Raw genomic sequence first — 18,865 nt, forward strand, 5'->3', positions numbered from 1 at the left:
TAATGTCCAAATTTCCTATCTCTAAATTAAAGCAGAATCAGCACAATTTCACTCTGCAATCGCGTATCTCGTTCCCACAACTTTGTGTTTGCCTTAGTATGCACATCTTCCTAGTTTTAAGCGAGCCATTTATAGTGGTACGCTTCTATGTGTTGGGTTTGGTGTAGAATTTGCCTTTTTGGCAAAGTTGTCGCCTTGTAAGCCAGACGAGTCTCGCGAGTTGATCACACTGTGAGAAACGTCTGGCCTCCCTCCCCGATTTACACTATAGTGCCGTTTTCGATCGGCCGACCGACTGTAACCAATTGTAACCAGCATTTTACAGATTCCTCAAGAGTGAATGCTAGAGAGAACGGATGGATATGACTTTCTCCCTCCACTTATTGAATACATTATCAACAAGAAAATGTGCTCAGTAGAGCACAGACCTCTGCCATGTCTGACAACACCCCAGATGCAGCTTTTGGTGATATGCCACACCCACCACCACGCCCCCTTTTGGCCAATCGACATGAAAAAATAATCAGTTCTTCCTTGGCCCATAACCAACCTTCATACCAAGTTTTGTGCAAATCCGTGGCCAACTTTTTGAGATATCCTGCTAATGGACGGACAGAGAGACGGATGGATGGACGAACGGACGAACGGACAAACACAGACACGGGTGAAAACATTACCATTACCATTGGGTCCCGGCAGCCAAAGGGCCCCACAAAAGACAAGAATAGAGCTAATGTTGACTTATCTTTAATCAATTTAAAAGAAATGTACTTATTGAAAAACCCCCCTCTTTTTGTTACAATCAATTATTTCAATCTTGAGTCATGCCACTTGACTTTAAGCTCATTTTCCTTGCCACTGCATCAGTAGCTGAGAGAGAAGTAAAAAAAAAATAAAAATAAGCACAGCTACCCAAGTTTATATATAGAAAGGATGGGGCCCCATGATTGCCTTTGCCTAGGGCCCCAAAATCACTAAGTCTGCCCCTGTGTGTTAGGACTATCTGGACATTGCAGTGTGATCGTTTTAAGCAAATCACTAAGGGCCTTATCAGTTATTCTATGACAGTAGGCCATGGTGATCTTCAGACTCTCTCCAGCAGACATCTGTGCATTGGCATGCAATGGCTTGTCAGTATTTCGGAGTGTGTTCTTGGACGATGACTCTGTGACCTTTTCAGAATCCTGACTTGAAGGTCATCACCAGAGTTTCAGTTACCCAAACAATCTGAAAAGGAGTCAAGCAACAAGAGTTCAGATAGTATACAACTAATACACAGACTTCTTGCCAAAACTCTACCATGTTTTGCCATGCTGTGATGGGTCCAGAAGGTCTGTGGTTGAACATTTTTATTTTTGGAAATTGGTTATGCAGTCAGGTAAACACAAAGGTAAAAACAACATGCATGCCATCCCCTTCTCTCACACAGTTTTTTCTGTCTCTCTCTACTTTGTCTGATACAAAAAACGAACATGGCATTTAAAAAACAAACAGTTGTTAAATTGTTATTCGATGAAAAGAATTTGACATCCGATATTTCATGTCAGCAAAACAATCTTAGTGCAGCAAATCCACATAATTAGAAGAAAAAGAATATGAGCATTAAAGTAGTAAATCTGCAGCAAGACAGCAAGGCTGCCGTCAATCTAACCAGATATACGCTGAAGAATGACACGTTGAAATGAAATGCTGCCCATTTCACTGTCAAAGTGCAGCGACAAATACCTGCACAAGCTGTAAGCAATAGGCTGTCCTCTCTGGGTGACATTCTCCATGATAATCATGTTGGTGGATATGACAACTCAGCACAATGGCAGCTTCCAAAGTATCTATTTACTATGATTACCTTTACACCAGATGACAGCACAGACTCACACACATAATTATTGTGATCCACCATTTTTGCCTGTGTCGCAACCAATACTGACAGTAGGATCGTTGCATCCCATATTTTAGTTTGCATTCAGTGTTGTTTTACACAATTCTGGTTCATTGCACACTTATAGTGTTAACTATAAGTGTGTTATAGTGTTAAAAACTTAACCTTTCCATGAGCCATTTTTTATTTCATGTGATGCTTAGATGATTCCTTGGCCTGTACGCAGTCTGCAGTTGAATGTGTGTCAAGGCGAAATAAGGATGGACTCGTGACCGTAGGTTTCAGAAACTGGAAACGGGCTCTTGACACTTTTAAAGAACATGAAAAGACAGAGCTGCACAAACAAAGCATGATTGCATGGGCATCTTACAAGGGCAGTAAAGTGCATGGCAATGTTGTACAGCAACTACATTCAGGTCATGAGAAAGCTGTATTTGAAAGGCAGAAGTACAGTATCTTCGCCGTGTTATTGGTGTTACAACTTTTCTGGCAAAAGAAGGAATTGCATTTCGTGGACATGTAGAAAATGATGAAAACGATAACAATGGTAACTTTCTAAAATTACTAAAGTTACTGACAAAACCCATTCCTACAGCGACATGACATGCCTTCAAATGCTGAGCAAGTCACTGTCAAGATTGTATCAGAGATGAAAGCATCAGGCATATATGCCATCATCAGGGACCATAACACAGAGCAGCTATCACTGTGTCAGATATGTCAATCCTGAAAATGGCAATGTAACAGAACATTTTCTGGGTTTTAATGAACTAAACAGCTTCAGTGCTGAGACAGTAACAAACTCTCTGGTGCAAACAATACAAAAAGCATGTCTCTTGAATCATCAGAAATTTGTCACCATGCAGACAGCCTTAGGAATACACCTTGCTTTAGTTCAGCTCTCCCAGACTTGCTGGTCATGTCAGATCCATTCTATACGATCAGTAATTGCCAATTTCTCTGCAATGAATGAACACAAGATATGTTTGTGTTACCCTCAGACTACGAGACGAAACATCAAGAAAATATAAAATAATACAGCAAAACGTACTAAAAAATGTACCATTAAGTCCTTGGTAGGGGGCTTTGCAGAAACAGGGACTCCTGTAGTCAACATTTGGAACTACATTGGACTATGCTGATCAAAACCCATCTTGTCCTTTCTACCAAGAACAATTCAGTATTCCCCTGTGAAATAAGATTATCAAGCATGTATGCATGCTGTTAGAAGGCAAATTAACTGCTATTCAGACTTTATTTTCAATACATTATTGATGAGTAGAAACTAACCAATAGCATAACCTGGATTATTAGCAGTCAGTTCAATTGACTGTACTTTGTCTTCACCATAACCTTAAGATCAACATTGTAAACATCTCTGACCCAACTTAAAATAGTATTCCTCATAAAACAAATTTGATTTTATGTTTCTGCCATATAGCATATTTCTAGGTTATGCAGTCTCTGAGATTGCTGTTTAGAAACCGAGAATCCAGAAATGTTCTCCGGCCCCTGGACCTCCCTACAAGAGTTTTGTTACTATCTCTAACTTACTGGAGAGAAGTGTAATTTGTCAGCTAGCTCAGTGATTCTCAACCTCTTTCATATCAAGGACCCCTAATTTAGTCCACATTAGGGCCACAGACTCCCATGTGATGAGATTTTGTCTCTCGGACCCAAATCTGAGAATATTTTTATTGTTAGATATGATTTTGTCCAGAATTCCATGACTATCTGTATTGTAGGTAGAGAGATAACAGGGAGACTTGCTGGGGACCCCCTGGAACCCCCTCAAGGACCCCTGAGAACTGCCAGCCTCAGTGGATTAGTATTGAAGCTGAAGGCACTTCGCAGTTTGAGCTTCCAGCTGGTGATGACGGGGGCTATTTGCTTGCATAGTCCTCTTGCTCTTGTTATATTTTTATGTGCTTGCTATTCAAATATGTATTATGACTATTTCATGCAGGCATCAATACATATTTTTATGTGCTTGCTATTCAAATATGTATTATGACTGTTTCATGCAGGCATCAATACGTACATTTGCATCTCTTGAGTTTCATATTCCTGCATAGGGGCAGACAAAACAATATTATGCCTGATCCATTTCTGTAGCAATGGAAAAACTAAATAGCAGTCAACTCCCCACCGCCCATCTTAAGATGTTTCATGTCATTACTGTCATTAATAAGCTCATGAATAGAGAAAGCTCCCTAATGAGGGATGCATGGTATTGTTGAAACAGTGTGGTAGGAAACCAGTATGCTGTTTAATGTTGGTGAAGACACTGATTACAAGTTACGTTGACACGTACATTGTACATCCATCTGTACAGTATATACACAAACATTGTCCTACATCACTGTGACTGGTTCCTCTAGGCATTTACATCAACATGTACAGTAGGCAGACACACATAAAATACACTGTATAAATATACTTAACATGGGCATTGCTTGCAGAGAACACGTACTTACTCCTATAAGCAACTCAGAAGAAAAGTATTTCATTTATCCCTATCTGCCACCAACAGTCTCAAAATGTTGTGCCGTAAGCACAAACTTAGATTACATGTTGTGGACAGGAATAATGTGAAGCTTACGTTCCTCCACCAAAAAAGGATGTGACAATACCATGAATTGGACACGGCAATTTCACCTGTACGTCACATGAAAAGGTTAGCTAATGGTCAATGGTTAAGTTTAGGCAACTAAACAACTTTGGTTAAGGTCAGAACTAACATTTTGGTCATGGTTAAACAAGAAAAACTTTCACTGAAAATAAAACATTCACTCAGAACAAAACTTGTTATAAAAGTGAAATAGCGTGTGCAAAAGTAAGTGCACCCTTTTTGAACATTATTTGTCATTCAAAATTGTAGTTATTCTTCCTTTTTAGGCAACAAAAGCTGAAAACAGGTCTCAATGGAATCTCAGTGGATTTCAGGGTGTGGATGGATTCAATCTCAGAAAACAGGAGTATAGTGTGGAATTTGCCTGATATCAGACAGACTTGTCAACTCGTTACACTCCATTTCCATCTTCAGTCTGACATTGCCTCCACTCTAACCGATTTCCGTGGGGGAGGGGGATTCGATTTTCCCTAACCAATCACTAGAGACCAACGTATCCGCCTGAATCTAACGTCATTTTAAGTCGACACTGATGACACTTTGAATAAATGCCTTCAAAGCAGAGTGCTGTTTGGATTTCAAAGTAATTGGTACTTTTAATCGATTTAGAACAGCCTCGATAGCAGTGTCTACCTTGTCTACAGCGGTCGCCATTGTTGTTATTACTCCTCCTTGGTTCCGGCGCACAGCTTGACAACGCTTGACAACAGCTTGACAACGGCGTTACTCCCGCCCGTGGCGCTGATTGGCTAATCATTAGTCGCCCCCGGCGCTCATTGGACCGATCATTTTTCAACCGAGAGAAACTGCTGTTTCGTGTCACGATGCCAGACCAGAAGCAGTCAACTCGGTGGAGTGGGCGGATTCAAAGGTCTGGACCCAGGCAAGTGTGGAATGTGAGGTTCTCTTATGGCATTGGGGTCCAGGTCTTAAATACATAAAAATGAATACTGAATACTGAAAGTGCACCTGTATGTATTTTCAGATGTAGTGAGGGGAGCATGATCATTTATTTTAGCTCAAGGGGTTTACTTTTGCATACCATATTTTTCATTTATTTGAATTTTCTAACTTCATAAGAATACATAGAATTTTCTCATTATTTTAATGTAATAGAGAACATTCTATATGTCTCAGACAAAAAAATTTAAATTATTTAATTTTGTAGCCCAACAAATTGTGCAACTCAACGGGTGCACAAACTTTTTCATGGCACTGTAAGAGACAAATTATATATAGGTCCAAAATCGCCGAACTTATCCTTTAAAGATTTGACCCACAATCCCCAGGAGTCTGTGTAACAGTTCATCTTGAACTGTGTAAAAGCTTATTCTCTGAGCTACTGACTGATGATTGATAAGCTTATGTGAGATGATTCCATTGTCCTCTTGGTGTTGGATCTCAAAACAAAATCATCACACAACCTCTACTTGGGAAAGTCAACTTATGAAGTTTTATGGATAAGATAACATTTTCTATATACTAATAAACTAACTCATGTTTCAGCTGGATGGAAGATTCATTCCAAATGAATGTGTCACTGCCCATGACAAAGGTGTGGCTCTGGAAAACTTCACATCAGAACAAAAGCATATTCACAATGTCAACCATTACTGTGCATAAAGAGTGCAATAGAATGCCTTAGACATATGACCTTTGTTATCTATCAGTAGCAGAGGAGAGAAGCAAATATAAAAATTTCCCTTGATTTGCCTATTGGCAGCAATAATACAGATAAATGATGCTTCCAAGTGGTGTACAACAGCACATTGAGCACAGAGCGCAGAGGAACTGTTCACTCATCCAGCATCATGAAGGAAAAGGTCTTGTTGGGTATCTTCTTTCTCTCAGGTCAGTGAAATCTTTGTTAAGGTCAAATCGTGCATATTGTATAATACTGATATAATATTATACACAACGTTGTATAGTGTGATTGAAATACAATACACAATACTATGTACAATAGTGATTTGCTTATTCTTGTTACCATACTGCTGATTCTCTCTGAGAGAAAGTACCATGATGTCAGTTTGAGCAACTCAAGCACATTACCTGACATGTTAAAAGATGTAAATAACTTGTGGCCATGTATGTTGACACAGACTTTAGAGTGTGGATGCAAACCTAGCTCTACAGCCTCACAGCACTCATACAGACTTTGTCCTCACAGGGTGGCACAGCTTCTCCACATGCCTTCCTCGTCAGTACCACTATGTTGCTGAACCAAAGACCTGGACCGAAGCCCAGAGCTACTGCAGAGAGAAATACACAGACCTGGCCACCATAGACAATATGGAAGAAATGAACCACCTCATCAACACAGTTAAAGAATTAGGTAGCGTTGGGTCGCTCTGGATTGGCCTGCGCGATGTAATTGATTGGAGGTGGTCTTTTTCAGATGCGTCTTACTACCCAGAGGGTGGGGCTGACTACAGGAACTGGGAGACGCGCAGTAGCAGCCAACCTGATAATTATATGGGTCGTGAGTTCTGTGTGATCATTGGATACAATGGGGGATGGTGGGATGACGATTGCTCCTTAAATAATCAATTCATCTGTTATAAAGGTAAGAACATAGTAAAGCACATTTTCTGTTCCCATGAAGATAATTATGAAGTCTTTCTTAAATCAAGCCCAAATCTGAACTGGGGCATTTCTTTTGATGGGAGGTTTGGTTTCCTTTCCAAAGGACTCATCACTCATTTTCTTTGCTAAAATCTAATTGTAGGAACAACAACAATGACGGATCCTGAATTTGTTTTTGTGAATGATAAAATGAATTGGTCCAGTGCTCAGAGGTACTGCAGGGAGAACTACATAGACTTGGCCAGTGTGAGGAGCCAGACTGAGAGCCAGGAGATCCAGAAGTTGATACCAGACGGTTGGAGCTGGATTGGCCTGTACAGAGAGCCTCCGAGTCACTGGTCTGATGGGAGCGACTCCTCCTTCACTTACTGGGACGACCCACCTTATCACGGCTTGTCCAATGAGATGTGTGCTGTTGTAAGACTAGAGAAGTCTTTCAAATGGATTGCAGTGTCTTGTCATAACAGAACTCAGTTTGTCTGCTACAGCTTCCCTGGTGAGTGGTTTGCTGTACTTTGGTGGAGAAGATAGAATACTGAATTGCATCAAAATAGCTTTATTTGTTGTTCATGTAACCCAGCAACCTTTAGTTGAACCACTGATAGCAGATTTTCTGAAGATGGGACACCTCTAACTCATTCTGAAGCTTTGAATAAAATAGATTCCATTGGATACCAGTTTGTGGCTCCTGCTCCATTGAAGTTGAGTGAACAAAATCAAGCTATTTCCTAAAAAATAAAATAGTTTGGCACTCACTAAACAGTTTCTGCTTGAATAGATTATACTCCTGGGTGGAACAGTCAAATAGTACGATTACATTCTACAGCCCTTTGTTATGATCTACAGTATGTCACCCATTACTGATAGACAAACAGTTAAAAAGTTTAAGCAAAGCATTTTCAGCTTACTAGATTAGGAGTAGCATCATTTCAGGCTACTAGAAAATAAAAAAAAAAATGTATATAAATATCAATCAAATTTAATGCTCATGTACACCTTTGTTTATGTCAACTGTTTATCCAGCCAGCACAGAGGTCAGAAAAATTGTCTCCAAACAAAGGTTACACTAAATGAGAGAGAGGAGAGAGAGAGAGAGAGAGAGAGAGAGAGAGAGAGAGAGAGAGAGAGAGAGAGAGATAGATAGATAGATGTTCCATAGTCCAGTCCTACACCCCCATACTCAAGGGCGGATATTTCATTTCACTGTTGGGGGGGACAATAAACAGAAAAATTTCTCAAGAGCAATTCCTGAAGGGGACACCAAAGGTGCCGCCAAAAGTACTGTTGTATTAAATGTATATAGAGGTCCATTATGAAACATTTCCATAAGCACTTCATTCCTTTCTTATGAAGATTTTATCAAATTGCCTTTGATATTACTGGGGTCTTTCTACTTGGCGTTTCGGTGCACTGAAAAATGATCGGATGTCTGTTTTTCTTTTCTCTGCCATTTTAACTGACCTGGCTGGCTGACAAATAGACACACACACACACACACACACACACACACCCCACACACACACACAGCATGCAGGTTATTTACAGTAGTAGGTGAGATGCAACACCCATTAACTGAACTAAAGCTAATATATGCCTAATTAGATTTAGTTTTCCCGAAAAAGCAGATCTCTAATGTTTTGCTGTCAATGTAAAAGTCCAGAACGCTATGAAGTCTGCCAGAAACTTACTTCAGGGTCTTTTTTAAGAATTAAGTCTTCATTTATTTCCAAAATTATAAACAAAATTACATAGTGGCAGCCATTTTACATGCAGTAAGAAAAAAAGAATATACTTAGAACCTAATTACGTAGGGTAAGTTAATCTTAAATAGCCTATTATATTATAGAAATATTACTGTTACCATCTACAAAAGATAATTTTGGTATGAAAACCCGCATTTTAATTTAACTAAGTATCCTGTATCATAAATACATGTCTGGCATTTGTAACAAACCAAACCGCTTGAAAATCGGTCGAAAATTCAGCGAGTTATGATGATTTTAATTGTGGATAGACCTCCTGCCTCCATACACACACATGCATTAGGAGACGCGGCTCCGTACCAACACGTTGATGCACAAGATTCAACCGCGAGGTAATGGAACAAAATGTAGTCTGGTTACAATTGTGAATGTGTTTTATTCTATTGAGTGGTAGAAGTAAAGAAAAATGTCTGACACATCCTTTGTTTTAAGTTAACCTTTGCGAAGCAGCTACTTACTGGAGGTCTGCCACCACTGACACACTTCCAGAGATCCTCCACAGACACTCGTACCGAGGGCTAATGTGTGTGTGTGGGGGTTCGGGGAGGCAGGTAGGCAGTGGACCAAACCACTGTGAGGCATATGAGAGGGGGGGGGGTCCCCCCCGTAATTTCCGCCCATGCCCATACTGACCATGCATCTAACTCTTCATGTATAAAATGAAGTGTGAATGATGTGTACATGCTTTAGACAGCATTTACATTTAAAAGACTCAACACGATGCCATTGCCACACCATGCCATTGTATTTGTTCCCACAGCAAGCTCATATTTTGTTTCTCTTCTCCTTCTACCTTTCTCCCTAGAAGCGCAAATGAAGAAGCAGGTATTTAAACTGAAGATAAAGCCAGAGGACTCCTCTGTGGATCTGAATGACCCTGCTGTGAAGACAAACATCTTACAAAAGGCAAGTCACATGAGTCACAACTCACATGGGACCCAATGAACGTTGGGTATTCCAAAAGCATCATACAATTAAGGGAAAAATCCACCCTAAAATGCTTAACCACTCCCTTAAACTGGGAGAAATCCATTGTATAAGAGGCAGAGAAATTGATTTCTTCATGACTGATAGCAACAAGTTCACTCCTCTTCTCTGGGGGTTGCTGGAAGGCATTCTGGGAAACGTAGGAAATCACTAACAAGTAGAAGTAGACGAGGCAGATTGTATGGAAGCCCATTCCCGCCACTCAATAAAATAAAAAATGACTCAATTGTGAGTTTTTTTCTCGCAATTGTGACTTTATATCTCCTAATTCAGACTTTTTTTCTCACAATTCGGACTTTATATCTCGGAATTCTGACTTTTTTTTTTCTTGCACAAAAAAAAAAAAAAGTCAGAATTGTGAGAAAAAACTCAGAATTGAGTCGTTTATTATTTTATTGAGTGGCAGGAATGGGCTTCCATAAGGTTGAGATAAAGTGGGTACACCCAAAAAGGAAATTGCAACACTTCATCACAAAATAACTCCGGGAATGCATAGAGCATCACAAATTGTTGATATCTACTAACGGTATGAGAGTGTCCAAGGGTGGATCTTTCCTTTATGGGTTTCTTTATCCTGAAGGAATATGAAATTAAACCAGCGTCTGAGTTTAACATAACCCATGAGAAGAGAGTGTGACACCTACATGAGACAAATAATTCCTGTCATGAGTGTGGTTGAGTGGATGTGTAAAATTAGTTGCTGTATGTGTCCTGCAGCTCCAGGACAGACTGAAGGACCAAGGGGTGACTGGAGTGGTCCTGAAGTGGCGAGAGCAACCTGATGGAAAAGTCTTCCACAAGGAGGAAAAAAGTCCTGAGAAGAAAGGGAAGAAGTGGCAAGAAAAGAGAGACCTTTGAAATTTTAACCCAACTTAAGATTTGCTGAGTGTAGTGTGATTTCCACTGTGAATGTTCTTTCTATTACTGCTACTAAACAGAATTTACCATGTAGTTTTCAGAATAATGAATACTTAACCATAGCCTTGAGTGTGTAGCCTGTCTAGAGTTTGGTCTTTCATCATCAATGTTATTGTGAGTTTTCATGAAATCGTCTCCTGAATAAACCATAATTACAAGCCGACGCTTTGTAACAAGCTGCATGTTTGTTTATGAACTCAAATGAAATTTGAAAAAAAAAACCTACAACAATAAACATACAGTTATGGGAGTGATTTATTCCAGGATGCAGGTTAAGTGCACTACGCTTCCTGATGAGGATGCTTTAACATTTCTTTATACCAAAATCAATAGAACAAACAAACCAGCCAAAAGGGGAAAACAAATCTAATAGTGTGGTCAAATTCACATGGTCTGTGCCATCAGTTGTGTATATATTGGACTATATATATATGATAAAAAGACGACACATCATTAGAAAACTAAGCTGAACATGAGCAGAATATGTACATAAGATGAGTAACATGAATCAGAATGGATGAGTGCCATCTGCTGTTTGCTTGTATCAAACACAAGACCAACCAAATGGTGATCTTGCCAATAATAGTAACAGTGATTGAAGTCGGTAGTCCCTAAAGGCCTTTAGTTCAGAGTCTGCTGACTTGTTCAGTTGCTGTCCAATATATATTATACCTTCAGGACAGCACTGCTTACATCATTAGTGCAATCAAACAAAAGAAAAATCAGCAAAAGGCAATAAAAACACTGACCAATGTTTAAAAGTACGGAGAAAAATGACAAAAAATGACATACAAGTGTATCAAAAATATCCATATACATAGTCGTCACTGTGTGTAAATGTGAATATTGTAGATAAGACAATTAAATTCTTTCCAGTTAACAATGAAGACCATATAAAATGATCTTGTCTAAGAAGGTTGCTTATGAGATTACACTGAAAATATTGCAAAAAATGATACAATGTGAAGCAGGCAATGGCATTGAGGAAACTGTGTCATCTTACAGTGAGAATTTGCAATTCTCAAATTCAGGGAATTCAGTGAAGGGCCACTCCAAAAAAAATGCTGTGGATTTTGGTTTTAGTAAAACACTCACACTCATGTCAAGGGGGTTATGTACAAGGTGGAGATTGTTCATATTTATACATTTACATACAACAAAGTATGCACCGAATATAGGCCTATACAGTAAAATATCGACTACACCTTTCCTCCATGACGACGACCTTTTGTCTCCAGGGGAACGAGTCCACTTTGACCTCTGACCCAGAGAGTGTGGGGAGGAGGAAGGGGGGCACACTGTTACTGTGTAGTAATAAATAAATACAAGAACAGGTAATGTCCTTGAGCAGATTCCAATCTGCTATTTGAGGCACCATGGGACAGACAATGAGCTCCTACGAAGGTGGTGGTGATTTTAAACATCACACACCAAACTACTGTAGATGTGTCACTGTTCAACAAAACACAGAAACACAAAGAAGCTGTGAAGTATCTTAAGTTAATGGGATCATTCTGAATACTGAAAGACTTGTAAGACTTGTACCTGTGTGTCGCCCACTCTCCTTGGGTATGGAGAGCCATTTCATTCAAAACCCCACCCAAACTGCACACCACCTATCCAGTTACCAGACACCCACCACCCAAACTGCACACCACCTATCAAGTTACCAGACACCCACCACCCAAACTGCACACCACCTATCCAGTTACCAGACACCCACCACCCAAACTGCACACCACCTATCAAGTTACCAGACACCCACCACCCAAACTGCACACCACCTATCCAGTTATCCAGTCATCCTGCGCTGCCACCCAGTGGACATTGCGCGTGACCCAGTCGACAGCACAGAGCGACCCAATTCGACATTGCGTGCTACCCAGCTGGATAGCGCCGATTGGACAGAAATTCAATCGCCTCTCTTAAAACGGAAGTAGAGCGAGAAAGGCCAAAACAAACTTTTGAAATAAGCTAAAATCTAAGGCGGAGGAAATTGGTATTATTAATATTAATGTGTGCCCTCCAGTCTGTTGGTCAGTTGTACCATCATGGCTAATCCCAGAACCTGAAGTTGATCTATGCATACTGAATAATAACAAAAGAAAGAAATCAGGAGATATAGTCAAGGAAGTTAAGTCTCATCTGCAACAAGAATGGAGTTCATATTTACAGATTTATACAGATGGATCAAAGGATCCAGAGAGTGGGAAAGTGGCATTTGGATTAGGCTAACCATTCCTGAATCAAGAATTAAAAACGGACATAGAATTTCAGATCAGATGTCAGTATTCACAGCAGAGATGCTGGCAATATTATGGGCACTTTGGTGGGTAGAGGCCAATAAACCAGACAACTCAGTCATATGCAGTGATTCAGCAGCAGCTTTAACTACAATAAGAGAAATAAAATCCAAGTCCAGACCTGATATATTGACAGAGATTTATCAAACATTATACAGAATTCACAAGGCAGATTGTTTTTTATCTTTTGAAGTAATGGTGCAAAATAATATTATTTGTGAACCTCGGCTCGGCAGTGCGCGCTGTCGACTGGGTGGCAGCGCAGGATGACTGGATAACTGGATAGGTGGTGTGCAGTTTGGGTGGGGTTTTGAATGAAATGGCTCTCCATACTTGGGATTACATGGGGTTGGGGTTCGAGAGGAGGAGGAGGAGGAAGGCAGAGTGGAGTCCCTGTGCTCGTTAGCTGGCTAGGGAGCTATGGTGGATCCCTCGCTGAAACCATAGCTTACCATAGATTCAACCATAGATCATGTCATTGTATTGATATCTGGTCAATAAAATCATGATTTGCATTCAGTGATGACGTGGTCATTGGTCATGAATGGTATGTTAAACAAGTCTGACAGATAAGCATTTATTAGTATTATGGAGTCTGGGTGGCATTTCAAGCTGTGAGCATAGCAGCTTGTATTAGTCACTCTGTTGGTCTCTGCCTAGGTCCCAAAAATGCCAAAAAGCTACATGTTATGTTTAGACATAATTGCCATTAGTGTCTGAGATCGTCCTACCAATACTTTTACTCATTCGGAAATGTCAGACTGTCACACAGGAGACAGGAGTTTGAATCCTGGAGAGGTTCATTCTTTTCCAAAACTGGCCATAGCTAATCACAAATTACATGCTTGTTATAACTATAAATGCTGTACAATCAGCAACATAAATGTAATTTTGGAACAGTGAGCTAACTTAATTCAGGTTGCTTACCAAAGACATGATGAAGCACACATATAGACTGATGGCCTATTGTTTACAGTCTTTTGTCATGTATGTAATAATGATAATAATAGAGAACAGAAAAACATTACACAAAAATAATCAACTCAAAACTAAGATTTGTTTATTCAGATTCAGATTCAGATAATATCAACATACAGTGGAAGTGAAAACAAATAAGTAAATAACATCAGAAAATATCAGTTGTCATCAGCCCAGAGTAGCAGCTCCAAATTCTAACTCTCTTAGTACTTTGCCTCAAGGTCCAGCAGGTTTTCAACAGTTGGATTATTTTTTTCCATAAATGTATTACTTTGCTACGTAATCCATACCCCTGGCAAAATCAAAGCTCTAGAAGGAAATTAGTTTAGAAAATCACCTCACTCAAATATCCCCTTTAATACACAAGCCATTAAGGAGTGAGTAGTTTAGTTTTAAACTGCTAGAGTGCCTGGGCAATTTAGTGTGTCTTTTCCATCAGCCCCTACTGACTGTTTCAAAGTGTTGTGTGGAACACACACCGCCACTGAAATCTCATTTTGTTTTGGCCTTGTTTGCATGATTTAATCACAGAAATAAATGGGTTTACAGCCAAACACCAAGTTTAGTTCATCTTCCTAACCAATGCTTTTGCTGTTAGCTGCATGTGTATGTTATTTCAAAACATTTGATAAATGCATCTTAGGCCCAAAGGAGGTGTTGAGAGAGTAAGTTAAGATGTCTGACATATAGATAATAGAAACAACACTTAGGATGTTAGCTTATTAAGCGTGAACAGCTCTCTTTTCTCCACCTATTTCCCACACTTAGGGCACTTTGTGTTTGTGAAATTCAATTCAATTTTCACATCATGCAATATCCTCAGAGAGGATGATGTCTCTGTTACGGAAGTGTATTGCATTCACCAAAGAAAAAAAAAATCAAAGATGGTTTCTCGTAATTATGACTTAGTATCTAATAATAATGACTTAGTGTCTCATAATTACGAGATACTAAGTCAGAATTATGAGAAAACTATCTCGTAATTATGAGATCTTTATCTTGTAATTACGTGATCCTTATCTTGTAATTATGAGATACGAGAAACCATCTCCGATTTATTTTTTTTAGATGCGTTAAGATAGCTCAAATTACCAGAAAATAAGGCGTTTAGCCTTCAAAATAAAAGCGCAGGATTTTAAATATGTAGAAATACTGTTTTAAACCAATTACTTGGTATTTAATCGTCAAATTTACTCATAATTATGAGATATGGAAGTCATAATTACGAGGAGAGACATCAGCAACATCAGCCGTTTACTAACATATGGACAGTCAAATAGTGCACAGCCAAAGTGGTTCATATTGTCCCAGTCCTCAAGGGTCCTTTCTCAATTTACTTAGACCTTCCCCTAAGCATGGTAACATTTCAAACACCACTCCAGCTCCTGTGATTATGGATAGAAGCCCTTTATCTGAGCATGGGGAGTCTGCCAGTCTCCAGTCTACCCCACTTGGTTAGTCCATAGACGGGACCCTAGTGTACCCAGAGACAGTATTATATAGAGGAGACAGGGCACTCTATCAGTTTGGAATGAGTGTAGATGTGCCACGTCACTAAAGCAACAGGGAAATATTCATTGGATTTGGAGACAATAACCACAGTTACCACTTGCAGCCACAGGCGCCACCAGACTGCAAAACTTAAGGATTTCTGTGTTGCACTGCTTGAGTATGAATTAGTGTGTGTGTGTGTGTGTGTGTGTGTGTGTGTGTGTGTGCGTGTGTGAGCTTTCCTATTCATATGTGCTGTGATGGATTTGTGGGTGCAATAAGGTTGGCAGCCTAGAAGCTCATTCACATGCAAACCTTGTAATTAAACCATTGTTACCTGGCAGTGTGGCATACATATATTATACCAGATGGACAAAGGGCACGAAAGGACAGACAACAGATGATATATATTCAACACTGGCACAGCCACTGGGTTGCATGTGTACTCTGAACCTGAGTCCATATTACCATTCACCATGGTTGTTTCAACTGAGTCTTTCAGGTCAGGTGTTGTGAATCACAGAAGCTTAAAGGGACAAGTCGTATTTTCTTTTTAATGTGGTAATGGATTATGAATTGGATTTTATCTCCATCTTTGGTGCTCAGCGCTCATTGCTGTGGTGTTTCTGCACTGCTCTTCCCAGAGATCACCTGTCAATCAAACAGTGTGTCCAGTACTGTGACGTCTTTTTCCTTGGATTTTCTGTTGATGCAGGTTGAGTTTCTGTAGGTGGCGCTCTTTTCTTTGTCTGTTCAGCCATGGTGGCTGTCACTGCTCATGCTAACTACCCAGTTCTTCTTCTATTTATTCCAAACAAACCGGAAACATAAAACGCATCACTTCCTGTGTGCCAGAGGATTTTTCCCAGGAAAGACCTACCACACATTGGTTGTTTAGAATAGTAAATGTAAAAGCTTTCATGAACTGGCTTTAGGTTGAATCACTAATGCGTTACCGCAATAGAGAGTAGCAAAATGGACATTTATTTCTATGCAAATAAACAACTTTGCTGGGCCTGTATGCTCTTTTCCAGCACCCCCTGCCTCACATTCATACAGTTAACACACATTCAAACCAGTAGCCTACAACCAGTCTTATACTGCGGGACACTGAGCAATTCCACTGGAGGAATTATCCCAGTGTAAACCATTTCATCTATGATTTTTTCCCAACGGTGATTTAGAGAAATATATAAATTACTCTTAAGCTTCTTGTGGAAGATTAAGAAACCAGAAATTAATCACATAAAACTAGCCAGACTGTTCCATGTTTACTTGTATTATTTGTTCTACAATGGAAGATGTTTACTGTCATGGGCATATAATAATGGTTATGAAGTAGGTCCTTGGAAATTCTATTTCTATCAGTTTTGAATGAGAAAATCAGTAACGCTAAACAAACAGGAATTCAGCAATTCTATTTCCATCCTTGTGGTACCCAACTTCAAATCTAAAAATTAACCCTGTTATGTGTTTAACCAGGCAATGTACAACATTTACCAGATTTCACTTGGGAAATGTATACATTCCCACTGAGTGCTCAACTGGACATGAACCTTCTTTCTGCTTCCATCAGCACAGATCGCTGGCTCTCTCTCGTCTACAGCAAACACCAGTGTCATGACACGGAATGGGATGGGAGTTGGTCCACTTACACTGCTTCGCCTTTAAAGATTTTTTTATTGAGACAAAGTGAGGATGAAACACAGCTGCGTGGAGTCAGGCTTGGTAAAGGTCAAAAGAAAAGGATGGGGGTGAGGACTGAACGGAACAAATCTCTATACGGATGCAGTATTCACCTGCGAGCGCCAGGTGCAGCTCCCTACTGTTGCTACAGTAACGGCAACATCGTTTTTAATCGTCTCTTGCCGAATGTTTGAAGTGGATGGGATGCCAACCACACATACACACACACGCGCACACACACCAGCTGGGAGCACTCAGTCTGAAAAACAACTCTTCAAAATCAAGTTTCGCATACTGTACATCTTTAAGGCATGGAAATGATGAAAGGAAAGTCCCACATCACATTCCACACCGGTGAACACATGAAAGAGAGCATGAAATTATGTAAATACACACAGCAATGCATGCACATGTTGAAGCATTTTGTGTTAATAAGGGTAATAAATACCTCACACATCACACACACGTTAACACCAGTGAACTACACCTGTTTAGCACAGAACCGAAGGAAGCCATGTGTGAATAATAATAATATTAATAGCTACGTTCACATTGTTTACATACAATCTAATGAAATTGCTGAGACGCAGCGTGATTCAGAGCGTGTTCATTTAGTCCTTAAAATGTTAGAAATGCATGACGTTCATTTGGCATATTCGTGAAAGAGTGATAGGGTTGGTCATTTACTACGGATGTTGTAAACAAGCACAAGATGGTGCTTAAAAAGTCCCATTTGGTGGGTGGCTTATGACTTAGCAGTTGCCAAGGCCTTGACAGATACAATGCGTAACTTTTTTTGATATTAAAATAACAATAAATGAATAGGATATGTTCTACATTATCAGTCTGTTTCTCGCATTCACGTGCTTTACGGTTGGAAAATTGGAGAACGTTTCTTTAACTGTTTACACACATTGCCAGCCTTCTAGGCTAACGCTAGCAATCAAGCTAGTGATAGCCTAGCTGCAATCTCCAGCTATTTCAGGGGATTATGAATGTAAATACTACAGGAAATTCAATACCGTTGCACTATAGTTATCAAGGAATATCCATGTCTTTTAAATTTGTACTTGTGGTTCATTCGGCGTTTCTGTATGAAATTTCTTACGTTCATGTGCGACTCTGTGTTCTGTTCAGCCATGTTGGAAAGAGGGATTACGGCAAAACTCGGCCAATCTGTGCCGCATCTACAATCCCGATTTGTCCGACTTCGTCATCCGACATAATAAGGTGTATGTGGCACTTCCTGGTTGGAAACTTGTTCAAACACCACTTGAATGCAGAGTAAGAATAATTTTTTCATATCAGTTTTGAACTACATTTCTCCCGAAAACTGAAACCTTAGCGAAAGAAATAAATAATGATTGGTGATAATATTTAATAGTGCAGACATGGTACAAAAACGTGCTATTTTCCAAAGAAAAGGTAAGATTCATTGTTCACTGAAATAAGAATGGATTTTTTAAAGATCTTCAGAACGAATTCAAATGAAAGAGCACTATACTGATAGATCCCCTGATACATAATGGCTTTTCATTATGTGGCGGGCACTCCTGCAACAAGTGAGAGTGGTGCAAAACAACAGACCACTTTCTCTTGATCAGATGGCTGATGGAGACAGTCCTCTGTTCTCTTGATCAAT

The 18,865-nt window shown here is 39.7% G+C and overlaps 1 protein-coding gene across 1 annotated transcript; it reads left to right on the forward strand.

Annotated features, from left to right (window-relative positions):
* The first annotated feature begins 6,305 nt into the window (after positions 1-6,305).
* LOC139932334 (C-type mannose receptor 2-like) lies at positions 6,306-10,920 on the forward strand. Its single transcript, XM_071926073.2, has 5 exons — positions 6,306-6,362; positions 6,682-7,077; positions 7,240-7,593; positions 9,669-9,766; positions 10,565-10,920. The coding sequence occupies exons 1-5, from the start codon at positions 6,323-6,325 to the stop codon at positions 10,703-10,705; spliced, it is 1,029 nt and encodes a 342-aa protein (XP_071782174.2). The 5' UTR covers positions 6,306-6,322; the 3' UTR covers positions 10,706-10,920.
* The last annotated feature ends 7,945 nt before the right edge of the window (positions 10,921-18,865 follow it).

Source organism: Centroberyx gerrardi, chromosome 23 (genome assembly GCF_048128805.1).
Source record: "Centroberyx gerrardi isolate f3 chromosome 23, fCenGer3.hap1.cur.20231027, whole genome shotgun sequence".
NCBI lineage: Eukaryota > Metazoa > Chordata > Actinopteri > Beryciformes > Berycidae > Centroberyx > Centroberyx gerrardi.